The sequence below is a fragment of the Delphinus delphis genome, chromosome 16, assembly GCF_949987515.2.
Source record: "Delphinus delphis chromosome 16, mDelDel1.2, whole genome shotgun sequence".
Lineage (NCBI taxonomy): Eukaryota > Metazoa > Chordata > Mammalia > Artiodactyla > Delphinidae > Delphinus > Delphinus delphis.
In genome coordinates, this window is record NC_082698.1 from 61,643,277 (window position 1) to 61,657,426 (window position 14,150).

The window sequence follows — 14,150 nt, forward strand, 5'->3', positions numbered from 1 at the left end:
CCCTGGAGTATGCCCTGTGCCCCTCAAATCCCTCCCAATCACCGCCAGCAACTCCAAATTTCACCATCACAGCTTTGGCCTTTTGGATGAAAGCAAAATATTTACTTCTTTAACCAGCATTTATTAACTTGTATGATATGATTTAAACTTGTATGATTAACTTGTATGACAAGGGCTATAATAGGACTGACTAGGGCAGGCTTCCACACCGAGACCCACACCAGGACTGGGGAGCTGGGGAAGGCTTCTGGAGAAGGGCGTATCGGAACTGGCTGGCGGAGAGCAGGAGACAACCCGCTGGAGTGCGGGGAACACAGGGCCCCGAGCAGGGGGAGCTGCGCCTGCAGCATCTATTGTGAGTATAAGGAGACCCCGCCCACTGACCCTCAGGAATGAATCAACGGACACCCGAGTTCTGCCTCTAAGCCTCCATGCACATGGGTACTTCAGGGACTGAAATCAGATCACAGGGCAACAGGGAACCACAGGGCTCCATGTCACTGTTTCTGTTTTCCCTTTGGTTAGTAGTGCTATCGTGCAAAGGAAGGAAAGCACTAGATTTAAGAGTTGGGAAAATGGGGACTTCCCTGGTGGTCCAGTGGGTAAGACTCTGCGCTCCCAGTACAGGGGGCCCGGGTTCAATCCCTGGTTGGGGAACTAGATCCTACATGCATGCCACAACTAAGAGTCTGCATGCCACAACTAAGAGTCCGCATGCCGGGATTCCCTGGTGGCGCAGTGGTTAAGAATCCGCCTGCCAATGCAGGGGGCATGGGTTTGAGCCCTGGCCCGGGAAGATGCCACATGCCACAGAGAAACTAAGCCCGTGTGTCACAACTATTGAAGCCCACATGCCTAGAGCCCGTACTCCGCAACAAGAGAAGCCACCGCAATGAGAAGCCCGCGCACTGCAACGAAGAGTAGCCCCTGCTCGCTGCAACTAGAGAAAGCCCGCGTGCAGCAACAAAGACCCAAACGCAGCCAAAAATAAATAAATAAATAAATTTATGGGAAAAAAAAAAGAGTTGGGAAAATGTATGGCCACTGGCCTAGTGGAGAAACCAGAAATGGGCAGCCGGCCCTCTGAACAATGCAATGCACAGCCTGGTGAGCAGGGCTCAGGCTGGTGTCCACCCTCCCTGCCCCTGAAGCCAACGCCTCTCTCTCTGCAGGTGACACTGCACCAGAGCTCCTGGTGGCCCTGCTGTCTGAGTCCAACAGTGAGTGCAGCAGCCCAGAGACAAATTCCTGGGAGGGGAGAAGACCCCCAGGAGGGGAGAAGGAGGGGCAAGGGCTCTATCCACGGAGTGAGTACAATCATAACAGCCACTTCCAACACATGAGCAGTGCCCGGAGGTTGCAGCAGTGCAAGTGAAACAGGGAACTTGACCCCTCACAGCTCTCCCTGCCAGGCCTGTCAAAGGGAGGCTCAGAGAGGTTGCCTGACTCATCTCAGGTCGTACAGCAAGTTCACGGCAAAAGGCCAGAATGTAAACCCAGACCTGCCACTCCCCATTATCACACCCTAACCAGCACCCAGGTTTCCCTCTCAACAAAAACAGTAACGGGCATTGGGGAGGGCCTGCTGACATCAGCTATAGACCTTGGAGATGTTCCAGTCACACCCTCTTTCATGGGCCAGATATAGGGAATCCTCAAAGCGAGGAGAGGTGAGGGCAGCAGGTCACTGGGAACGTTCACTGAGCCCACCCAAGAAGCCCCATGAGAATGGAAAGTGCTGCAGCTGCTTTGAAAACCAGTTTGGCAGCTCCCCCGAAAGTTAAACACAGTGTAGCCATAGGACCTAGCAATCCACTCTTAGGTATATATGCAAAAGAACTGAAAACATATGTTCACACAAAACCTTGTACAAGAATGTTCATAGCAGCATTATCATAATAGCGAAAAAATGGAAACAACCCAAATGTCCACCAACAGAAGAACAGATAAACAAAATGTGGTCTCTCCACAGGATGGACTATTACCCTGCCATAAAAAGGAGTAAAGTACTGATACATGCTCCAGCACGGATGACCCCTACGTGCTAAGTGAAAGAAGGCCAGTCACAAAGGCCACAGACTGTATGATTCCACATACAGGGGATGTCCAGAAGAGACAAATCTCTAGAGAGAGAAGATCGATTGGTGGTTGCCAGGGGGTTGAGGAGAGGAGAACGGGAGTGACAGCTGATTCATGGGTATCAGGTTTTTTATGGGAGTGATGGAAGTGTTCTAGAATTAGATAATGGTGATGGTCCCACAAAACTGTGAAGAGATATATACAGACTGCCAACAAACACATGGAAGAATGCTCAACATCATTAATCATTAGAGAAATGCAAATCAAAACTACAATGAGATATCATCTCACACCAGTCAGAATGGCCATCATCAAAAAAATCTAGAAACAATAAATGTTGGAGAGGGTGTGGAGAAAAGGGAACCCTCTTGCACTGCTGTTGGGAATGTGAATTGGTTCAGCCACTATGAACAGTATGGAGGTTCCTTAAAAAACTACAAATAGAACTACCATATGACCCAGCAATCCCACTACTGGGCATATACCCTGAGAAAACCAAAATTCAAAAAGAGTCATGTACCAAAATGTTCATTGCAGCTCTATTTACAATAGCCCGGAGATGGAAACAACCTAAGTGCCCATCATCGGATGAATGGATAAAGAAGATGTGGCACATATATACAATGGAATATTACTCAGCCATAAAAAGAAACGAAATTGAGCTATTTGTAATGAGGTGGATAGACCTAGAGTCTGTCATACAGAGTGAAGTAAGTCAGAAAGAAAAAGACAAATACCGTATGCTAACACATATATATGGAATTTAAGGAAAAAAAATGTCATGAAGAACCTAGGGGTAAGACAGGAATAAAGACGCAGACCTACTGGAGAACGGACTTGAGGATATGGGGAGGAGGAAGGGTGAGCTGTGACAGGGCGAGAGAGAGTCATGGACATATACACACTAACAAACTTAGTAAGGTAGATAGCTAGTGGGAAGCAGCCGCATGGCACAGGGATATTGGCTCGGTGCTTTGTGACAGCCTGTAGGGGTTGGATAGGGAGGGTGGGAGGGAGGGAGATGCAAGAGGGAAGACATATGGTAACATATGTATATGTATAACTGATTCACTTTGTTATAAAGCAGAAACTAACACACCATTGTAAAGCAGTTATACCCCAATAAAGATGTTAAAAAAAACAAAACAAAACAACAACAAAAACCCAAACTGAATTGTATATGTTAAAATGGATTTTCTCTCGATTAAAAAAAGCAGCAGCAGCCTTAAGCCCCAGCCTGGCCAGGGGACGAGCTGCCCTGGCGTCTGGCAGCCCCGGCCCCCAGCCGAGGAGCCAGAACTCTGGCAACAGGCACGTATGTCCTGTTGGCATCCAGGTCCCAGGGACCTGGACAGTGGGAAGGCGGCTACAAAGCAGGACTGAGGAAAGGACAGCATTAGGAGCATAGGAACGTCCAGGGCACAGCCTCCAAGGTCAAACCTCTCATCTTAACTGAGATGTTAAATGGAGACAGCCGCACCCAGAAACACTTCACAAACTGGGCTCAGATGCAAAGCTGGCCTTAAATTAACAGTGAGTGAGTCACAGGTTTTCAAGGAAGTCCCCTATCACCCTTGTCTTTCTAAGGAAGGACCCACATGGGCCAAGGGCACGACACCACCCACAGGCCCACAGGAGGTTCAGCCGGGCAGCCTGATGAAAGGGAGTCAAAGCAGCATTCGGGGCCTGAACCCCACCCTGAGCTCAGCGGTCTCGGCCTCCCAGCCAGTGACCGAGGTGGTGGACTGTGTGGTCGGTTCCAGGCTCACAGCCCTGGAGTAGGACTTCCCCAAGGTCTCTCCCCATAAGGGAGGATTTACGGCCTTTTGATTCAGAACTGGCCTCAGATAAAATTGGAGCCCGAGGGAGACTTGTCATTCCTCCCAGCCATGGTGGTGGGAACGGTCACCACCTGCTCCTGAGACCCTCCCCAGCCCCCCGGAGGCTCCGCCCAGTCCCTCAGCTCCCCCCAACCCCGCCGCCGCCAGGCCTCCACCATCGCAACGTAAGTGCAGCATCACTGTGAGCAACAGGGGGACAGCAGCTGGGGCTTCAGCGGAGGCATTATATGTGGGGACAACTGGTTTCCAGGCATTCCTTCACACTGGGCCCAACCCTGCCAGGGCCCAGGCAGGAGGGTGTGGTCACTCATGGCCAGATTCCACCCAGGGTCTCATGTCTTAGTGGCCAAAGGGGCTTCGAGACAAAGCTCAGTCCGACTATGAAGTCGGCACGGCCCCAGGACCAGCACAGGTTGCATCCACTCCTTCATTCACTTAACCACGCGTCCTGAGTAGGCGTGCAGGCCGGGGTGCAGGCTCTAGTGCTGGTCACTGGGGTGCAGAGACGCCCCTCGCAGGGCTCTCACCCTAACATGGCAGCAGTTACCTCAATAACAAGACCGTGATAAGAGCAACCATTCATCAAACACCTACTAGGTGCTAAGCTCCATGCGGGGATTTCTGTACACACTATAATACACACAGCCTTAGAGGTAACAACGATCGCCCCCACTTTACAGATTAGAAAAAGAGGCTCAGAGATGTTAAGTAACTTGTTGGGGTCACACAGTAGACAGTGGTGGAGGTAGGATTTTTAAATGGTCTGTTGGACACAGAGCTGACCCCAGGCAGTCTCCCTACAAATGCCCTAAGAACCTCCTTCCCGTGGTTCCCAGGGGCTGAGATGATTTTCGGGGGGGGAAGAGCTAACTGCAGCCATTCCACCTTCTGCCTTGGCAGAGAAACAGCCTTGCAACGCAGCACTGAGCCCCTCAGAGACACTGGAGTCCCAAGGACTACAGTTCAGGGGACTCAAGTACCCTTCTGGGCCCCAACTCCAGCCTGTTATGGTAGCCCCTAAAACCCAGTGGCATTTCTCTGCTAGTGCAGTAGGTCTACATGGCCCAGTCCCATTACACAGCTGAGAAGACTGAGGCCAGGAGTTGAGAAGTTCAGGCCAGAAGTTACCTAAAAACACCCCTGAGGTGTGGACGGAGGTAGAGCTGGGGGCCCCGCCCACAGCCTACCTTCATTGTGAAGGTCCCCGAGAGGCTCTGTCCACACCTGCTGGATGACTTCCCGGCGGTACACCACGTGCATCCTCCCGCTGGCCTCCGTCTCCTGCTGCCCCCGCTCCAGGGGCTCAATGAAGTAGTCAGTGCTGTCTGTGCGGATGAGGCCCGCCTGAACCAGGGGCACAGCAAGCAGAAGGAAAGAGGGGGAGAGAGAAGAGATGTGAACACACGACAGAACGGGTGAGCGTGTGCGACTGCAAACGAGTGCGACTAAACGAGTACAGACTCTTCCTCTAGGGGCTTGGGGGGCCCTGGGATGCCAGCAGGGACATGGGAGGGGGTGTCAGGGGGCCAAGCAAGGGCTCCCATGCCCACTGCAAGCAGAGCAGATCCACTTCCACTGTGTTGTACACTCACGGGGTTCCACGTAACATTTCATTTAAACAAAGGGTTCCAGTGCTTAAAATGGCAGGTCACTGTCACAGGGACTAGGCACACACACCAAAGCACCCCAAAGTGCTATCACTATCCTGCAGATTTGCCTGTATCTACAGACAGACAAGAAGGGAAAGTCCTATCAGTAAAGGTTAATTATCCCTACCTAAGGTGGGCGCTGGACCCCAACTCCAGGACAAAGCGCTGTTATTTCAGATTTGAAGCATGTGCGCATACACACCAGGGAGGGCAGCTCGTGTCTGCTGACGATAAATGAGCCAGGACAGTGCCCCAGGAGTGTGCGCTCTGTTTTTACTCTAATTTTTCGCCTGCATCAAAACAGACCCTTAAAAAAAAAAAAACCAAGTGTTGGCCTTGGAAATGAAAACATAAAAATATAACCTTGGCCAAGCCCAGCCAACATGTTATTAGGTCCCAATGAAGGCAATATTCACAGGGGCCAATGAAACATATAACTGGATGTGTGTGAATAGACGTGGTACAGGTCCCCTACCTACCACCCACACATCAGCTCTATAAAGCAGTAAGAGACACCCATCGTGGTGCCTGGAAAACAGGAGGCAATCCTTTAAAAATATATACTTGTTGAATTCCTTCACTCATTCGACAAATACCTACGGAGTGCCTACGACATACCAGCCCTGCGCCAGACACTGGGAACGCAGCTGTGAACACAAAGCAGGGAAGGAAGGAGCCATTTTTATAAACCTTCCCCTTTGCATAGGAGCTGCCTCTTTGTAAAGCAGCCGCTACTGTGCGCAACAAAATTCCACCAACTGTCCCACCTCAGCCTGTTCTGAGCTGGCTTCTTAGGGAACCCCCTTCAAGGCTTCCTGAGCACACAACAGCGAACTCCCAGCAGCAGCCCATCTTCTTCCTGTCCCTTCCTGCTATGTCTCTCCATCAAACTGCAAACACCATGTTGGATCAAATCCAGGATGGCCTTCTGCTCCAATCAGGAGGCCAAAAAACGTTCTAGGGAAAATAGCCAGCCTTACCCGAATAAGTTTGGGGCTTCCCAAGGTAACCATTTGATCAGGTGACACTCAATTGTCTGCAAAAGTTCTGGTCTGCTTACTAAAATGACAACGTCAAACTCTATATTAAGCACACGTCCTTTCATTTAAAGCACTTTCCCTTTTTTTTACTTTTGCACCTGCCATGTGCCCAGGGCAGGGAGAAACAGATAAATAAGGCCCAGCCTTTGGCTGTGAGTTGCTCATTGTCTGGACGGAGGGGCCCACAGAGGAGCAGAGGGTATCCAAATTGTTGGGCTTGGCGCACTGGCGGATATACCTGAGGGACAGGTATCCATCAGGCTCTCGGTTGTAAGGGGCAGAAATTCAACTTGAACCCCCGTGGACCAAAGGGGAGCGTGTTGGCCCCTGGACAAACCATGGCAGGTGCAGGCACTGGAAGTGAGGGGCCCAGTGCCCATGGCTCCCTCTCCACCCTCCTCATGGGCTGCTCTGCATCAGCTTCATTCTCCCGGACAAGGCTATGTTCTTAGAGGCACAGCTCTGCTCTGACACCACAGACAAGCAGGCTTTCCTTGCATAGTCTCATCTGGAACAGCCCAAGGGAGACTGTGGTTGGTCCGGCCTGAGTCACATGGTCACCCTGGGACTGGCAGTCTCCGCTCAACCTCCACGGCCAGCGGCAGGGTAATCAGTGAATCGGAAGAAGGGAGAAACCGACAGGGTAGCAAAAGAAACCTACGTGAGCTGGAAAGGGCACAGCAGGTTGGGGACCCAGGCACAGGTGTGGAAGCAGGAAGGGCAGTGTGGGGCTGGGGAGGCATTCAGGCTCGTGGGCAGAGACTGAGCCAAACCTGCGTAAGTGATGGGCCTCTTACCTGCATAAGTGAGAGGCCCAAGTCGAAGGTCCTCTGCCACTGCGGACCCGCAGAGCCTGCCGAAGGAAGCTGTCTTCCAGGGTACATAGGGCTGCAGGATGGGAGGGCCCAGGGCATTCCCCCCAAAGCTACTGCAGCTCGGCTGCCAAGAGAGACTCTCCGCCAAGCCCCACGCCCATCCATCCCATCCCAACTTCTGTACCCCCATCCGATACCCAAGGGCACTGTTGCCACCCCACCAAAGCCCCCCTGGACCAAGCAAAGCAAGAGACCCTCACAGCACAAGTCAGACAACCTGTGCTTCATCCAGGCCAAACTCACACAAACCCAGGCTCACTGAGGGCTATAGTTGCTCTGTTTCTCTCTGCCCATCACAGCTCTGCAAACAGCCCGGCAGAGGAGAATTCTCCAGACCAGGGGGCAGGAGACTCCATCCAGCTACCGCCCCCCGCCCCCGACACTGGGTCACTTGATCACAGCCTCCCCCGTTCTGGGACTTGGTTAACCTACTACACAGGAGGATTCTTCAGAATCTGGCATTCCCTGCCACATCACCCACTGGGTCCCTGTGGCCGCCAGACCTCAGTGCCTCACATGAGGGACGCAGGTTCCAGAATGATGCGCACAGCACAGGGCTGGGCTGCAAGGTACTACCTTCCAGCCCACCCCTCCCTTTCAGGATGGCCATGCCTGCCCCAGTCTGAGGCTTCAATACCCTGACAACATCCCCAGTCAGGGGACCTCTGACATTTGCTTGGATGCCTCCAGTGACAGGGAGCTCCCCCTCTCAAGATATAACCTATTCTGGGTGGGGACACTCGTAATGGCTTACTGAGTTGAAACACACTTCTCTACATTCTGCCCTTTATGAACAGTCTTATTGCCACTGCTATTAATAACAGTACCTGCCACTTATATTTACACATCTTAATTCATCTTTACGACAACCCTATGAGATAGGCACTAATATTAGACTCATCTCGGGCTTCCCTGGTGGCGCAGTGGTTGAGAGTCCGCCTGCCGATGCAGGGGACACGGGTTCGTGCCCCGGTCCGGGAAGATCCCACGTGCCGCGGAGCGGTTGGGCCCGTGAGCCACGGCCGCTGGGCCTGCGCGTCCGGAGCCTGTGCTCCGCAACGGGAGAAGCCACAACAGTGAGAGGCCCGCGTACCGCAAAAAAAAAAAAAAAAAATAGACTCATCTCATGGATGAGGAAACAGAGGTTCAGAATGGTTAAGTAACTTGCCCAGAGTCACCCAGCAAGTAAGGGACAGCACTAGAACAACAGCCCAGCTCTGTGTGGCTGTTTGACCTAGGCTCTATTACCTCAGGCCGCTCGGGCCCTGCTCCTGCCCTGGCGGCCCACTTGGAGCATTCTTTCGTAGTCCCGACTGCAAGTCCCTGGGCCTCTGGTCTGGCCTTGCAGAGCAAGCAGGATATTCATTTCCCACCTCTGGACGAAAACATTCGATGGAAGCCAGTCCACCTGCCACCACTGACGTGAGGATGAGGAGAAACTTCAGCACACAGCCTTAGGGGGTGCAGACCCCTCCCGCCGCCTGGTGACCACCCTCCACGCACACACCAGCTCTCCTCTACCAGCCATGGAAGCCCCGGGATTCCTGGGACTGGACCAGCCCCCATACCCTCAGCCCTCGCCCCAGGGAAGAGTTAAAGGAACCCCTATTTTTCCACCCAGTGAACTGTTTAGGGCAAAGACCCAAGCCCTGTCATATGCTAGGAAATAAGTTTCAAACCTCTTTGTAACTGCAGATCCCACCAGCCCCACCTCCACCCCACCCCCTCACTGACATCCAGATCAGAACCTCCCTAGTGATCACCCTCATCTATTTAGGGCATCGTGTCCAGGCCTTGGCAGTTCTGGGCCACGTCTGGGCTCCCTCTTGGCCTCCGAGACCCTCCTCCTGGAGAAGGGATGGCAAGGCAGGCCCGGCCACCAGATCAGGAGGCGGCCTGGGCCAGTTCCTCCCCGCGGCCCTCCGTTTCCCCGTCTGCACCAGGAGAGGTTTGGCCCGCGCTCCCCTCCAGCGCTGCCCTGGCCAGGAAACCAGGCACCGCTCAGGGCAGACAGCCTGGCAACGGGAACCTTCTGGCTCTCTGCCTCCTCACCAAATTACTCCCGTCTCTCAATTTATGAGATGTTTATATTTCCGACAAGTGGTGGCTAATTTTAAGCACTAAAATCAAATCAAATTTCTGTATAAGAAATCAAGAAAGGGGGAGAAACTAAGTTCTGGTGGAATGGAAAATAAATGTCGGCTGTATCTGTTTTCACCCATAAGTTATTCTTCTGGAAACAGTAGATAAGTAGGAAATATATTCCAGAAAGATCCTTCGTGCAATAAAAATGACAACAAATAGCTGTTTATATCCAATTGAGCCACATACTATATAGGCCTTCGGGCAATTTCTCCAAATGGAAACCCACCAGAGGGCAAGCCTGGCCCGCTCAGCCCTGCTCTAGACCCGTTAATACGGCTGCTCCTGAGGACTCTTTCCTGGAAGCTGTGTGGCTGAGGGAGGGGCCTGTTTGAATTTTCCAACACGGCTGTGACACCGTTCTGGTTGCAAAGGTGACAGCTTCTTCTGCGTCTTCATCCAGAGGCCCTCAGGCCATGCTAGCTAAGGTCTTCCAGTCCAGCTTCCCCACAGGAAAAAAACCCCAAACCCAGAGTGTAATTCCAGAGCACCTGAAGGAGACGGGTGACGACAGCGTAGGTGACTTGCTGCCTTAGAAATCACCTGTGTCCTGCCATGGGTCATAACTGAAGAGCTCAGTTGGTTACCAGCAGCTGTCTAGCATCAGGGTGAGGTCCCAAATATTTCAGCAGATAACTGAAGTCATACTATTTTGAAATTCGTATGTATGTGGGAATGTGTATATATAAACATGTTTATTCTAAAACTGCATGGACTTGCACGTAAACTGGGAGGCACAGGTAAAACGAGCCAACAAACAGATCTCCAGGGAGGCCAGAGATCGAGATCCCAAAGGACACCTCGGACAGTGCACAAGTCCAGACTTGGACAAGGACAGGGGTCCATCTGTGCTGAGTCAGGTGCAGAGACAACGAGCAAGGACCCAGCCCGGGTCTGGGAAAGGGGAATCCCGAGCCCCCTTGCTGCCCCCTCAGATTGGCCAACCTTTGTCAAATGCCCAGAAGGAGGGCCCATTTCGAGATGGCGGCTGCAGTGGAGCCAGCTGAGGTGTGGGCCAGGTCTCCCCTTCCTCCTCCTTCCAAGGCCGGCCTATGTGGGGCCTCCCCGGCAGGGAAAGAAGCAGAGCAGGCCACCCCCAACCCTACCATCCTGCCACCTCCCAAGGAGAGTGCATTCTCGGGCCTGAACTTGTTCTGGAAATTCCATTACGAGGGTTTGACTGCCAGCTGTGCTGTCTCAGGTTCTAGGCTTCCAGCAAATTCAGATTGAAACTGTTCCACTGGAGGAAACAAAAGTAAACCCAGCAAGTGGAGGCTGGGTGATGCACACCCTGGGAATGGCATGAGAATCAGAAGTGGTTTCCACTAGGCTCGCCCCCAACAGAGCCACCTACTTCTATCCCCAGCCACTGCCAGCCAGGCTGCCTCCGAGATCACATCACCTGCTACAACCTCAGAAACCTTGACTGCGGGTGTCTCCTTCTCTCCCCGCACCATCCTGCTCACCTAACTCTAGCACGTTGGCTCCAGCTACAATTAAACTTCATCAAGACCTCCAACACATGGCCCCACCACTCCACCACTGTCAATCCCCCCTCCAAGTCCTCACTTCTCCTCTCACCACCTTGGACTTCTTGATCCAGACACATAATAGTTCTTGTGCAAACACCCATAACTCTCTCCTGCCTTTCCCTCCATCCTGCTCTCCCAGAGAAGCCTCTGCCCTGGTTCAACCCAAGCCGCCACCCACTCCACGTCTGCACACTGATGGAGAAAACGCACACGGTGCCCACTGGTCTCCCTTGGAATCAGTGTCCAGAGCTCTCATGTGAGCACGATGCAGGCAGGGGACTCTGCAGCACTGCCCTGTTACATCTGTGTTCCCGTTTTCCCATTGGCTTGGACATCTAACACTGGTCCCGCCCCCACCCTCTCCTGTTTTCAAGGAGAAAACAGACACCGTCCGGCAGGGCTCTCCCACCACCACATGAGCTCCCATAGCCGTGCCCTGTGCTCAGGACCACCCCCTTCTCACCGCCTCAAGACTTAACTCCTGCAATTAGCATCCCTCTTTCTGGCATCATCAGGCCCTCCCTCTCTCCTGATTCAGTCTCGTTGACATGTATTGATAAGCGCACTTGAGGATCTCCCATATGTGAAATTCCCTCCCAGCCCTGTCCAGCTACTGCCAGGGTCTCTGCTTCCCTCCACAGCAGAAAGAGTTGTCCACACTCACCGCCTGCACCTCCATGCCTCGCCTCTATCCACACCACAGGGGCTTCTAGAACCACCACTTCCTGGAAACTGCTCTCATCACAGTCACCTGTGACCTCATGTGGCCAGAGCCAGAAATCACTTCTTTGTCCTGGTCTCACTCAGCTCCTCCAGCCACACACACACACATGCTCCCTGGGGATTTCTCCTGATCCTATGGGGATTATGTATTTGCAGGTAACTCCAAAATTACATACTCAGCTCTGACCCCTCCCGAAATTCCATGTAAGACTGTACAACAGTCTCCCTGATAGAGACCCTGGGCTTCCGCTGGGCACCGCAAACTTTAAAGCAGACCTACTCCTCCTCCCCATGCCTCCCCCATCTCAGCAAATGACACTATCTTTTCCCCAGTTACTCAAGCCAAAAACCAAGGGGAGGGGTGGGCCCAGGGATTAGGTTTTTTTCAAGTCCTTCCACCTCCCCAGTGGTTCTGTTAAATCAATTCAACTGAAAGACACACCCAACATAACCTGCAGGGACCAGACCCTCTGTGGGATCATCCTGGGCCATTGCCTCTGATTCACGACGAACGTGAGGTGGCCAGTGCCACCCTACACGCCCCCATAGCCTGAGACCATCGTTCCCTCTCTCAGTAGGTCTTTACGAAGCATCTACTGCGTGCTGGGCTTGGGGGTGGGGGTGGGGTGCAAAAAGATATGAAACCAGCCTCTGCTCTCCTAGTGAGGGACTTGCGTCTAATATAGGTAAAGAACCCTTACTGCTCACTAAGAAGAAGACAACCCAATTTAAAAATGGGGAAAGAACCTAAGTAAACATTTCTCCAGGGAAGATATACAAATGGCCAATAAGCACATGCAAAGGTGCTCAACATCATTAGTCATTAGGGAAATGCAAATCAAAACCACAATGAGATACCCCTCATACCCACAAGGATGGCTAGAATCAAAAAGTCTGACACTAACAAGTGTTGACAGGGATGTGGAGAAATTGGAACCCTCATACATTGCTGGTGGGAATGTAAAACGATGCAGCTACTTAGGAAAACAGTCTGGCAGTTCCACAAAATATTAAACAGAGTTTCCATATGAGCCAGCAATTCCACTTGGTATAAACTCAAGAGAAATGAAAACATAAGTCTACATAAAAACCTTTACACAAATGTTCACTGCAGCATTACTTACAGCAGCCAAGAAGTGGAAACAACCCAAATGCCCATCGGCAGATGAACGGATAAACAAAACGTGGTGTAACCGTATAATGGAATGTTATTTAGCCATAAAAAAGTAAGACATGCTGAAGAATACTACAACGTAGGTGAATCTTGAAAACATTATGCTAAGTGAAAGAAGCCGGTCACAAAAGGCCACATATTATACAATTCCATTCATTTGAAACTCTAGAACAGGGCAATCTAGAGACAGAAGATAGATTAGTGGTTGCCGGGGGCTGGAGTAATGGATCCCAGCTGGGGGTGGCGAGAGGGGGCGGCGAGAGGGGGCGGCGATAGCTAAAGGACACAGAGCTTCTTTCTGAGATAGTGAAAATGTTCTAAAATTGAACATGGTGATAATTACACAATTCTGGGTATATAATAAAAATCCACCGAATCGTACACTCTGAATGGGTGACTTACATGGTACGTGAATCTCAATAAAGCTGTTAGATGACACACACACGGAGATAAGCACGGAGATGCACATATGCACAGGAACAAGGGACACACATGCACCCAGATGACACACACACAGACGACACACAGGCACTCAGACGACACATGCATGAGGTGCACAGGCTGCCCGCTACCAGGGAAGCGTGAGTCAGCACGGCTGGGATGAAAGCCTGCGGACGCTGAGATTCCACATAATTCAAACCTGATGTGGAAGCCCCAAGCCACAGGAGCTCTGCTGGAGGCTGGGCTGCCAAGGCCTGGGCCCAAGCCAAGGGGAGTCTGAAAGCTGATTCACGCCGAGCTGCAGCCTTGGGGACAGGCAGGAGGAAGGAGCCCTCGGAGGATGGAGCCGAGAGCCGCCAGGTTTGTCCTCAAAGGGCAACGCACACCCCACACGGGCGGGCGCCGCAGAAGTCCCAGAAGGCCCTGAGGCTCAGATGAAGCACGGGAAGAGGAGAGCCTCCACCAGCTGGAGGCAGTTACCCTGGATGAGTGCTTGCTGTCTCCGCCCACTTCCCAGGGTCATGACCTCTGCAGGCCTCACACCCTGGGAGGTGCCGGGTGAAAGGCTACTGGGGCCTTGGTGGGCCCAGCCCATTTGTAGCAAAGATCCTTCTCCCCGGCATCCTTAAGGGAAAAGTCCTTACCAAGAAAAGA

At 52.3% G+C, this 14,150-nt stretch overlaps 1 protein-coding gene across 2 annotated transcripts in view; it reads right to left on the reverse strand.

The window, feature by feature from the left end:
* Positions 1-14,150, reverse strand: part of ADAMTS14 (ADAM metallopeptidase with thrombospondin type 1 motif 14) — a 90,824-nt gene that overhangs the window by 60,737 nt on the left and 15,937 nt on the right. For both annotated transcript variants that reach the window (XM_060033742.1, XM_060033741.1), the window contains exon 3: positions 5,108-5,264. In XM_060033742.1, the coding sequence (XP_059889725.1) occupies positions 5,108-5,264 (157 nt within the window). The remainder of the gene's footprint in view (positions 1-5,107; positions 5,265-14,150) is intronic.